The sequence below is a fragment of the Otolemur garnettii genome, unplaced genomic scaffold (assembly GCF_000181295.1).
Source record: "Otolemur garnettii isolate 467f Iridium unplaced genomic scaffold, OtoGar3 scaffold00055, whole genome shotgun sequence".
Lineage (NCBI taxonomy): Eukaryota > Metazoa > Chordata > Mammalia > Primates > Galagidae > Otolemur > Otolemur garnettii.
The window spans coordinates 10,455,440-10,468,135 of record NW_003852450.1 but is presented as its reverse complement, the minus strand read 5'-3'; the positions used below and the strand labels follow the sequence as shown (position 1 = coordinate 10,468,135).

At 39.4% G+C, this 12,696-nt stretch overlaps 1 protein-coding gene across 2 annotated transcripts in view; it reads left to right on the top strand.

The window, feature by feature from the left end:
- Positions 1-12,696, top strand: part of PTPRC (protein tyrosine phosphatase, receptor type C) — a 114,228-nt gene that overhangs the window by 51,761 nt on the left and 49,771 nt on the right. The window contains exons 3-7 of one of the 2 annotated variants that reach the window (XM_023514560.1): positions 4,678-4,809; positions 8,443-8,514; positions 9,644-9,667; positions 10,718-10,939; positions 12,447-12,578. In XM_023514560.1, the coding sequence (XP_023370328.1) occupies positions 4,678-4,809; positions 8,443-8,514; positions 9,644-9,667; positions 10,718-10,939; positions 12,447-12,578 (582 nt within the window). The remainder of the gene's footprint in view (positions 1-4,677; positions 4,810-8,442; positions 8,515-9,643; positions 9,668-10,717; positions 10,940-12,446; positions 12,579-12,696) is intronic. The other variant, XM_023514561.1, reaches the window with a different exon arrangement.

The following is a 12,696-nucleotide window of genomic DNA, read 5'->3' as shown; positions in this document are numbered from 1 at the left end:
TTTTTTTTTTTAAAGGTCTAAGATTAGTTTTACATTATGCCAGATTGTAATTGGTCTCCATTCCCTACTCAAACGCAATTTAACATCTCCCCCTTTTAGAGAAGATTAAATTCATCTCAATCACCTCGGCTGGTTATTTTTGCAGGAGAGGATGGGTATGAGTTAGAATGGGAGTAAATGTTTAAAAGCGCAAACGACTCATCACCTTATTGAGAGAGTTTCTATTATCGCACTAACTCTATCATAACAAGCTGCTAAATAACAAGGCCAGGGAAGTTAAGTGAGAATCGTGCTCCAAAATGCAAATGGGAATGATTTCTTCCAAATAGTACAGACATGAATGTAATCAATGGAAACCAGTAGTATCTCCAAAGCAGAGGTTCAGGGACCATGTGGAATTGACGACCGTGTATTCTAATCTCAAACTAATCTCGTATTTGTGAAATGAGGCGATATGCACTGAGTTTAAGATGTGAGCAAGGAGATTGAGGAGTTAGTTCCCTGGACACCCTTTCTTCATACACCTGGGACTGAATATGTTTGACTAGAAGAAATGTTTAGGAATGACTCTCCACAATAGCACAGCATGATTATTTGTGCTTTTTGGAGTGATTTCCCCATCTAATCTTCTTTAAATTCAAAAAACTCAAATCTAACAAGAGCGGGAGTGGATGAGAAAGAGAACTTGTTTTATCTCCCAAAGCAAAGGGATCATTGGGACTCTGCCAACACCAACATCGGTTCAACATAAAAATACATTAATAATGGTCCAATTTGTAATGATGACAATTAATTAATGTTAATGGAAAGAAGTTTGAGCTTCTTTCCTCCTTTCCTCTTGTCCCCTCCCTTCTTTTCTTTCTTCTGTTGTTAGTTCTTTCCTTCTGTCCCACTCCCCATGTTCCTCCTTTCTTTTCTCTCACTCTCCCTTCTTTCCTTTTATTCCATCTGTGTACTGAAATTAGCCGTGATCAGCACTGAGGACTGGAGGTAGCTACTTGTCTATTACTGTTCTTAGTTGGACATCTTAGCATGTAGTTATGGGTGAAAGTTTATCTCTACTATTTATGTGTGAGTTGGTCACGAAATTCTATAAATTAAAAATTTTCATTGGACGATAACATGCCAAACAACCTTACTATTATTTTGTATCTCTGGAATCGCAGAATAGTTCTGCCATATTTCACGGACCCTGGCATTGGGGCAGTGCAATATGATTCACTTGGCTTTTATCTTTATTTACTAAAAATTCATTCTACCTTTCATATTAAGGAATGAAGCTGGGATTTCTTTGTACCGTGTTTATTTCCATTTTCTTAATTCCCTGTTTAGGAATATTTGAGTTGTAGTTATTTACTCTTTCCTTCCTTATCACTTCTTCTCCCTTTCTCCTTTCTCCCATTCACTCGCTCTTCCCATAGTTACGCCATTTTCTTTGCCCAATTTTGTTGACCACGATTAACTAAAATGCCTGTCTGTAGTACAACTCAGTTTTTGATGACTTAAATATTTAAATATAGATATGTGGCAATTTAAAGAAGTAAATATAAGTTAGACATAGAAACTTTAGGAAAAACTGCAACTCTATAATCCCCAACTCTAGAAATCATATGATATAGAAAAAAAATCAGTGTATTTCTCTGTTCTTTTTTCTGCACTTTTTTTTTTTTAATAAGAGAGCACAAAATCCTTTAAAGGCTTTTGGTACACGGTCCTATTTTGCCCTGTAGAAAGGTTGTGCCCGAGTACATTCCTACCAAATGTTCATGTACCTTGTTCAGTATCACCTGGTTTCATTTTTCTTCCCTTTAAAGTAAACTTGGTCTGTGGAAAATATTATTTCAGTATTTTAAATTGTGTTTTCTTCTGTTGCCATGAAACTGGAGGCATTTCTGCAGTCTTGGGTAATTCATAAACCTGTTTGTGAGATTTGTTTTCCAATCCTTTGTCTATATTTCTCTTCCTTGGTTGGAATTTAATTTAGTTTTTTTTTTAATCGTGTATATCTAGCACTTTTGTCTTTCATTTTTCTTTCCTTCTGAGACCTTAGCCCTCCTAATAATCTCTCTCTCTATTTCTCTCTTTAAGTCGTTAATTTTTTCTTTTTAGTTACTCATTGTGCTGCATCTTTCTGAACCCAATAGCTTCGGATAGTTGAGAACCCAGCAGTTGAATGGGAAGAGGGGCAGAGAATAGCTGCTTTCCCCTATTTCTGTGTTTTTCCTTTTAGCCACTATTCTGTAGCTTGTTGTATGGCTATGTCTGTAGGTCATATTTATCTCTGTATGCATCTATGTCTGGATGTACAAAGTCTGACATTTACGTTTGTGAACTCATCCTAGAAAAAGTGCTACATACCTCATTGCTGACTATCAATATGGTCACCAGGTGGTGAGGAGGAGTACTTTGAAGGTGACCATGATCAGGTGGCCTCCTACACTGGCAGCCCCGATGGCCACTCCAGAAAGAGTTTCAAAATTGCTTTGAAGGGTGACACCAGTGCGTAGCTTCCCAAGAGAGTACTTGGAGGGTGAATGCAATGAGATATGCAGTACGTTTTCCAGGAAGAGTTCGTGAACTTACTTGTCTGACCTTGGATGTATATGTATTTATTTACAAATGTGTACACATGCCATACGCAGATACTTCATACATACCATACATCATATATGTATGGTATATGGGTTTGGGTATATACACGCACTGGGGAGGCCATCTACTCTGATCACCATGTGTTTTTGAATATGATTCACGTACTTATTTTCTCCTTTCATCTCCTATTACTGTAACAGGACTGAACATAACCAGTGCTGTGCCTACCAGTGACCCCTTACCTGCTCGCACCACTGCATTCTCACTTGCAAGCATCTCTGACAGAGGAAATGACTCCTCAGAGCCCAAGCCTCCTCTTAGTCCAGGCAATACTTCAACCCAAGTATCGCCGGACACTTTGGATAATCCTGGTGTTCCTGCTGCAGAAGGTTGGCAGAGAAATGAAAACTGAAGTGATGCTGGAGAACGCTTGTCTTTTTAAAAATTCTGACGTTATCACAATAGTTTTTTCTTCGAATTATGTGGGTTATTTCTAAGTATGTTTTTTTATGCAAGTGCATGAAGTGTGGAAAATATTAAGTATCTATGAAACACTGGTTGACTAAAGTCATGTAGGTATGTTGTCAGGGAGAGGAGAGAAAAGGGGAAGGAGAGGAGACTTTCTAAGTAACATAAAGAGGGGAAAGTTGTGCCCGTGTCCTCTCATCTCCACATTCTTCACCATCCTCCCAGTTTCTGCCTGCTTCGGTTTCCCACAGCCCTGGACAGATTGAAACTCTCTGCTTTTAAGTAAAAGACCACGTTTTCTTTTCTAGAAAATAATTTTGCTATTAGGTGGTTTTTCTTTACTTTTCTTTTTTTTTTTTTGAGTCTCACTATGTCACCCTGGGTAGAGTGCTGTGGCATCACAGCTCACAGCAACCTCAAACTCCTGGGCCTAAGTGATTCTCTTACCTCAGCCTCCCAAGTAGCTGGGACCACAGGCACCTGCCACCTGGCTACTTTTCTGTTGCAATTGTCATTATTGTTAGCTGGCCCAGGCCAGGTTCGAACCTGCCAGCCTTAGTGCATGTGGCTGGCACTGTAACCACTGTGCTGCAGGGACTAAGCCCAATCAGGTGGTTTTTCAGCTTTCTACTGAGATAAGGCTAGATGTCTTATTTATTTTTAAGATTGATTTATATAATGGAATGCCATAAGATTTTTCTTATTGATATAATTAGGAAAAAAAAACCTCTTAAGTTTTCTAACGCTTATGTACACCATTTATAATTGTTTCTTTTTTGAAAATGATTCCATAAGCATCCATATGTATAACTACATTTAAATGTGTAATATTTTTATAAACATAGCTTATACATGTTGCAAAACATTATAAATATAGAACTTTGTGTGTGTATATATAATTGTGTGACACATATATGCTTTATATGTATACTTCACACACACACGCAATGAGTATTCTGTTCCTTAAAGATAACCTTTTTAACCATGATTGTATGTCCTCCAGGCTCTGGGAATATGATTTTGTGAGTGTGTTTGTGTAAGCACACATACATGTGACAGCTTCCATGCTTTCACACCTTTTCTTACACTGGATGTTACTAATGTTTTAATGTCTGTGAGCATGACATAAAAATATTTCATGTTGATTTCATGTTCTTAAAAATTTTTTTCATAATGTTGACATCTTTTCATATACTTTGGCCATTGTATATATTAAATATTTATTTATATTAAATATAGGGACATCTCTTGTCCCTTTTTAATGCCCTTTTCCCTTTGTGATTTTTATGAGACAGTAACAGATAGAGGATATCTTTCTTAATCTCCCCACAAAAGAAAAATGTCCCAAATGTCAGTTTGTAGAGTTGGTTGAGAATCCAAAAACCTCGCAGTGATTGGAAAGTCAAGAAAGCCCTGTGGAAGCAGAAACTCTCTGGCTGTGTCCAGCTCCAGGGACTTTCAGGAAGACAGGCGGAGCTCAGGGGCCACCTCTCTGCCAAACAGATGCTGGTAGACAGTTTGGTGAACTGTCATAGCGATTCGCTCCTGTGTCAGTATTGAAACTTTGCGTCTGGGAGGGAGGAAGCCTGACGTAATGATCTCACTTTCTTACCTTAGGTGTTACATCCCAGACGCCTCACCTTCCCATGCACTCGCAGAAGCCCTCTGACGACGCTGGCACGCAGACATACAGCAGCCCCGCTGCCCTTACCGCACTCACGCCTGCCCCGGGCAGGAATGAAACCTCAGGTTTGCGGGTCCTTTAGACTTGTGCAAATGTGAAGAGTACATGACAGTCGCTTGGATCTAAGCATGGTGTGAGGAAAGCCAGCTGCCTGTGGCATTCACTAGTTGATGAATTTGGGGTTTCACAGTTGCCCTTAGGAAATGAAACCACGCACCAGAGCTCCTTTCAGTGGAGATGAAATAATAGTAAGATGAGTGAGACTGCAGCAAAAACTTGCATAAGGGGGAAAGAGCTATTCAGGGTACTCTGTATGTTTGAAAACTTCCTTTTGCTAGTAATACAAATAATGCACAGATATCTTGACTTAAAGACTTCATGCCACTAAATAAGGAAAAGTGGATGACTCCTACCATCCACGAAGAGCTCTGCAAAATTCTAACCATCGTGAAATTGCTATTTAGAGAATGAGGGGGAAAAGGAATAGATGCTCATATTTTTCATTTATACGAGATTCTTGCAGCTTAGCGTCTCTGTAGTTATAACAATTCAAAATATTCCCTCCCTGGACTTTCTAAAGTCAGACTCGAAATCCCTCCAGGATGCCTTTTTTTATGCAGGAAAAACAAGTATGTACTTTCTCAGCTCACAGATCCACGCAGTTGCATATATAAACCTAGCATCCTGCGTGCTGAAATATAAATGGAAGGTCTATGGGGCTGGCAGCAAAGCGGTCTCACTGTGGGTGTGAATCAAACATGGAAGTCAGGTGTACCCCATAGAATAATTGCCATTCTCGAGGATGAAAACTGTTCCTTGGCATGAACATATTCTAGGCAATTCTAGGGCTGCCCCGTCCCCTGCTTCTTTTCCATGTATTGCAGCTGCCACAGGAATGACAGTCAGAAGATTTGGAGCTTTTAGCAGATTCACAGATTCAGAAGTTGTGGAGGGGCAGAAGCTATGGGGTGAAGAAAAGGACTGGCCCTTGGAGTCTGATTGTCACACAACCTAGTCTGTTCCACCCTGATCAAGGAATACTCCCTCTCACTGTGGCTAATATGGCTCATTAATAATCTGTTAGAATTAATCACCCTAATTAAAATTGTAAATGCCACTCAGAAGCCAGCAGTGAGATTACATATTTAACAAGGGAAAAGTGGTTTTCCCATGAGGAAGGAAAGTAGGGAATTGGGGAGGGTGAGAGTGGGAACCACAGAAGGGCACGAGGGCTTCTTGGGAGGGGGAAGAAGGGCACAAGCTGAGGAGAGGGGAGTGGAGAAGTGGGTAGAAGCAAGCCAAGGAGGAATGAGGCTGCGGCTAATGCGCTGACACGGGCCAGTTCTGTCGGAATGAATTTTCTAAACACCCAGCAAACCTTCCTTACCCTTTTTCTTGTTTGGTTGAGACTTTGCTCTGGGCATCCGGCACTGAGGAACTGGTACTTATGTTCCTTATTCTGTTCTGTGGTTTAGGTAAACCTTATGGTTCAGTGGCTTTAAAGTCCGCAATGAGAACCCCAACTATGTTCTTTGGAAGATGTATTTCCGATTCTAATGGGATGCACATGTGAAGTTACACACTGCATTCCATTTGGAACTGCCAGATGCCTGCACACTCACTCATGCACCTGCTCTGCGGGTATCACTGCCGAAACACAGAAGTGGACTGCAAATGCTAGGCTAATCTCAGATCATTGAACGGATGACACCAGGCATCTTGACAGTGAAATAGCAAAATAAGTTATTGAATAAAGGCTAACTCATAGTTCTTTGGCTTCTGCCGTGGCTACTAGCATGGTGCCATCTAGTCAGTACCCCATGACTATACATTGATTGCCTGCATTGTGATTCTGGGTGTGATGTGTAGGGAAGATAGGAAATGCATTAGGTGCTTTGAAGCCTGACAGTGAACAGTCCTAATTGAGGACCATGTTCAGTTTCTTCAGCTATAATGCTACGTTCTACCCGTTAGCTCATATGAGATTGGAAAATAGGAGAGTGGTGTCAGTATGAAGTGGGGTTTGTTGGTTCCAAACCAACCAATTTGAGTTTTCCTAGCAAGTGGAGCCTGTATAGTGAAAGCAAAATTGCAGCCTTCGTCTGGAAAGGAAAAGACTCTGAGCTCAGCTGCTGCACAGGCGGAAGCCTATTCGTCTCCATTTTAAGAGATGAACTCAAACTGAGCCACCTGCCCCAGGGATCCCTCCCCAGAGGGGTTCAGGTTTGGAAGCCTCACAGCATGTACCAGGTTGCAATTCCTCTTGCGCTAACCTTAAAGACCCTTTTACACTCAGAGCTTCACTTCCATCCACGTGGCCTCAGCACCAGCAAGACAGAACCCCACAACTGCTTTGATGCATTTTTAATATTGCCCGAGACAGCCCTCAGCCAGGAGGCTTGCAACCTTGGGCTGACCGAGCTATTTCCTGAAGCCCCAGCTGTTTTTTAAAGTTGTGCTCCGACTACTAAGCTGCATAGGTTTCCAGCTGTCTGCCTCCGAAATTCCCTTTCTCTTAAGCCCAGGTGTTTTGAGTACAGCTTTGTAAAATGCATCCGTTGCAGGATAGCTGAAACGCTTGATTGCTGGCTCCCCTGCCTTAGTCTCAGTGGTTGTGTTTATGTTGGCTCTCTGGCGTCTGCCCTTGTGTGGCAGGAATGAGTGACAGTGCTCATGGCCCTTCTCTCTGCAGATGGCTCAGGAGGAGGGAATACAGACAGCGCCTTTCCTGAAAACTCCAGTGTCACACTCACAACGACCCTCAGCCCTGCACACATCAGCCCCACTGCCTTACCTACAGGTGGCTCAGGAGAGAGGAATAGAGACAGCCCCTTTCCTGCAAACTCCAGTGTAACGACCCCCGGGCCTGCACGCACCAGCTCCGCTGTCTTACCTGCACTCACTTCCAACATCACCACCACTCCCAACTCCTCAGGTTTGCTGCTTAGGTGACTTCAGCTATGGACAATGCAGTGAAAACTCAGAACTTGAACGCAGCTCTTTTATTTCATGCCAAATATTATTTGCAGTTTTCCTATTTGGTAAATTTTCCATATTTGTACTGATTTAGGCAAAAGAAACTTTCTAGTAAGTTTTTCTAGGTAAGTTTCATTTTATTAGTCCTATTATAAATGGTCATGGCAAAAAAGAATAGTAAATAAACTTTAACGTCATATAGCCCTGGGATCAAATCCCATGTCTTCAACCTTCTAATTGACCACAGGACAAATTACTAATTCTAAGTATCAGTTTTTCCTTCTGTAAAAATGGAAATAATACTTATTTCCTGGGATTAATGTGAAGACTGAATGTGTAAAAAGTCTGATATGTAAAAAGTGTTACCAAAGAGTAATTGTTAGTCCCGTTAGTATCCAAACTAAGGAGAGTTGTAATTAAAAGGGAATGGAATAGTTTGAGGAAGATCTCCAATCAGGTTAGAATCACACCGAGGAATTATGTTTCCCTTCATCATATACAATGTTTGGTTGGAATTACTGGAGATACTGTTAATTTCAAGGGCCATTCATAGATCAACCTTTGATTCACTTTGTGATTTGAAAAACAAGCAAGTGTCCAATCAAAGGAGGTTTGCTAAAGCAAAGATTATGTTAGGAAACGATCTTTGCTAAAGAGTTTTCCCTTCACCCTTCAAAATAACAAACTCATGAACCTTTATTCTTCTGTTCATTTTCTTGCAGCTTCCTCTGATGCACCCCCTGTGTCATCCACTCTGAGCACTGCAGCAAGCACTGTCCTGTCAACCACAACAGGTGACAACCTTACCCTCGGTCATGCAACCGTGCAACCCGCTATGCTGGGGATGTGCTCACGACAGGGTCCTCCTCCTGCTCTATCTTGGTCTCCTTCCTTTGAGAAATTCCATTAAATATTTGAGTCCTAAGGGCCATGCGACAGCAGCTAGACATTTCCTTACTTATAGTGTAGCAGTTGATGAGATCAAGACATAATGTTACTGTCATAACCCATCATATTGTTGTCCTAGCATCTCCCCAGAGTTGTACGTTTTATGAAAACATGTATGACAAATAACAGAATCTACTAGAACTTCTTTTGCTAAGGGGGGTATTGGTTCTTAGTATGGAAAAGACTGATTCCATCAAAGGGGCTCTCTGTGGGGATCACAGAGTTCCAGTTAAACAGCCATGGGGCATGGAGGGAAGGGGAAGAGGTTTGGGGGGACCCGCCACAGCAAGGGTGGTATCGGTGGATCAGGGAGCAAAGGAAGAGCTTGCAAGCCCACCATGCTCTCTCAAATTCTTCCCCATTCAAAACAAGATTAGCACAGATCTCTCAGCTTCCACAAAGCACATTCTCTCTCAGTTCTTTGGCTGAATACAGAAACCCACATACGATACTCCTCCATTTGCTGAGAGAGGAGTTTATTACTGTTGGTGTGCACAGAGCATCAAAAAATTGGAGAATGAAACTATCATCTTATTTTCTTACAAACAAAAGCATAAACCTCATTCTGTGGGGATTATAATTAAATAAATTTATTTTGATGTTAATCAAGGGAATGAGTACCTTTAAAATACTTTTGGCTCTGGAAACACTCAGCCATGTTACCATACCCCAATCAGATGTGTAAAGTCTTAATATTGTTATTATCACAATTGTGTTGGTTGGATAAATTCATGACAACGTTTTATGGAACTAGCTCATTGGTTGATAAAGTTTGCAGTTTTAAGGGTAAAACATTGCACTAGGTGAACTTTACATTATCTGTTACACCTAGGCGAACTTTTACATGATCAGTTTTTATAGTTTATGAAGTCGAAACATGGTAAATCATCTTTCCCCCAAATGACACAGCACTGTTCCAAAATAAAATTTTAATCATTTGCATTCTTCTTCTTTTTTTTTCTCTCTCTGTTACAGCTTCTACTCCTATGATATCCTGTGGTAAGTGTGTTGACCTAGAGGCAGCATCCCTCACTTTGGAATAACACTTTAATTATTTCCTTCTTCATTCCAAGCTTTCTTGATCCACTAGCAAACTAAACTCACTGGCTCTAATTTCTTTCCAATGACTACCTCCGAATCTTAAAAGCTAATATCCCACGGTGGCCAAAAGCCACGGTTTGTTTATTTAATCAACAGTTCTTTTATAATCAGGCTCCATCCACCTCTCCTCTCCCATCATTGCCTCCTTACCCTTTTCACTTAAGTAATGTGGAACTACTTACAGTTTTCTGTTAAATAAAAGTCAGTGAATAAATGAAGATCTGTTGAAAAGATATTTTTATCAGTCACAGAAAGTGTTGACATGAAAGAAAGGTACTTGGGAGGGTCCACAAGCTGTGATAGTTTTACATAGTTAAAGGAGGGAAGGGAGGAGAACCTGTGGCCTCTAAATAAGTAATGTTTGGGTGGCGCCTGTGGCTCAAGGAGTAGGGCGCTGGCCCCATATACCGGAGGTTGCAGGTTCAAATCCAGGCCCTGACCAGAAACTGCAAAGAAAAAAAAAAACCTAAATAATTAATGTTCCACATATTTGGAGAAACAGATAACTAGGTTTTAAATAACAGGAGTAATTATAACATGAAGCTAGAAGAAGAAATTTTCAGTTGCATCTTTCCTTTGTGCATCAACTCAGCAAGTCGTTACTGAATCCCTACGAATGACAGGTATTGTACACGGACCTGGGTTTGTGGTGATAATCTGAATAGATCAGATTTTGCTCACCCGGAAATTCACAGTTCAGTTAGGAAGACAGACATTTATCTGATACTAATCCAAATATTAATGTACAAGCTGAGGTTCTTTCAGAAAGGGAATTAGGAAAAGAACGATATGGAGGCAGCTGATGCCTTGCATCATGTTTTTATGTTCTTGGGGGTGTTTTGTCGATGATTTGACATTTTAAAAAGTATACGTTAAGGAATTTGCATTAAACATAATTTTATTCATTTTGCAAAAAGAGATCATTGTCATGGTTTCATTTTCTTTCAGAGAGCAAATATGCAGACATCTCTGTGGATTACAACTATGATAGTACAAAGAAATCATTTACAGCAAAGCTTAATGTTAATGACAAAGTGGAATGTAGTGGATTTGTGAACTGTACAAACAATGAGTTCCATAACCTACAACAATGCACAAGCTTCACTGTTAATATAACTCATCACACATGTGCTGGCCCACCTAAACAGTTAACGTTAGATGTCCTACCAGGTAAATCGATTTGTTTCTACTTCTATATTTACAATAAAAAAGTGTGATTTTGTGTAAGGCAGGAGTCAGTTTGGCGAAGGACAGGGCTGAGAGAAAAGAAGTCTGCTGCATACAAGTGTATGAACTTTTTTGCTTTCCTAACCAAGTAAAAATTTCAAAGCAACCTAAGCCTTCTGTTTATAGACCTTAGTCATCGCTCCTGCTTGTTTGACAGAGGTGTTAGTATAGAGGAGATGTAGCTTACTTTGCCAACCATTGGCTACTAGGTCTTTCTTTTTTCCTCTCTACTTAATTAAAGTCGTTTAATATGAATGTGCATGGATTTCTTCTTTCAAGTGCAAATGTATCTGTAATATGTTGGGGAAAAACATAAAGTTAAGGATTTGACATTCATAGGAAATACGTTCAAAGGAAAAAGGTCAAGCTGGTTTTGCCAGCTAAGTTATCTCTGGGAAAGAGAAGGAATGAAAGTTGTCAAGCAGTCTCTAGGAAACGTGTCTTAGAAAAATGCATTTTGGGAAAGGGATTCAGGGCTCATGTAATTTTAAAAGATATCTCACATCATTTAACAATGCCAGATTATTGATCAATTTATTCACATTTAAATGTGTTAAACATCTGACAAGTTTTGAAAACAAAAGTTCACTTAATGTATTCATTGTTTTCTAAATATTACTGATGTAACTCATCAGTTGACCACAGAAAATTATAACACTGAAAATTTATTCCCCAAAAGAGAAACCTCCACTACTCTGTGTACTATTCTCTAATTAAGAATCAAAGATTTAAAACAGTAACTGAGAAAATGACATGAAGGCTATGTTGACCAGTTTGATGGAAGTATTTCGGATTGCATGTGAAAACCCCACACTGTACCCCAGAAGTGCATTAATGTACATAGTTACCATTCAATAAAAAAAAAAAAAGAATCAAAGAGTAAACACAACATTGAAGATGTAAGCACAAATATAAATTGGAATGAATGCTTTGAAATATGCAAAGATTGAAATTGTATCTGATTGGTTGCCTGAATTTTCTTTTTATTTTTATGCTGCTTTGATTACTGTGGACTTATAGCCTGAAGTCTGGCAGGGTGATGCACAGGCTTTGTTTTTATTACTAAAATAGTCTTAGCTATACAGAGTTTTCTTTTCTGGTTTCATACAAAATGAAGTACCATTTTTTCCATTTCTTCAAAATACGATGTTGGCACTTTTATGGGGATTGCCTTGAATCTGTAGACTGCTTTGGGTAGAACAGACATTTTGTCTGTTTCATTTTTAAAAGTAACACAAATTCTAAATGAAACGCTACCAGAATATATAGTCTTGAAAAATAACAAGGTAAATAATAAGAAAACACAACACCCAAGTGTTATTAGACTTTAACAAAATTAGTCTCAATGCTAGCCAAATTATGCTATTAATATAATTTCAGTCACTTTAATAGAGATTATAGCACAAATTACAAAATATTAATTAAGTCTATTTCTGAATCTTCTTGACAGAGCCTGGAAATTTTCAATTAGTTAACTGTACAAAACCTGAAAAAGCAAATACTACTATTTGTGTAAAATGGGAAAAAAATGAAACCATTGATGATTGTGATGAAAATAAATTTACATACAGCTTTCAATGTGGTAAGAATACAACACTTATCAAAGAATTTTTTTGTAGTAAGAAGCTGTTCTAAATACTGTTTAACTTTCTTTTACTCTTTCTCTCTGCCCCCTCTGTCTCTTTATTCTTTTTCTTCTT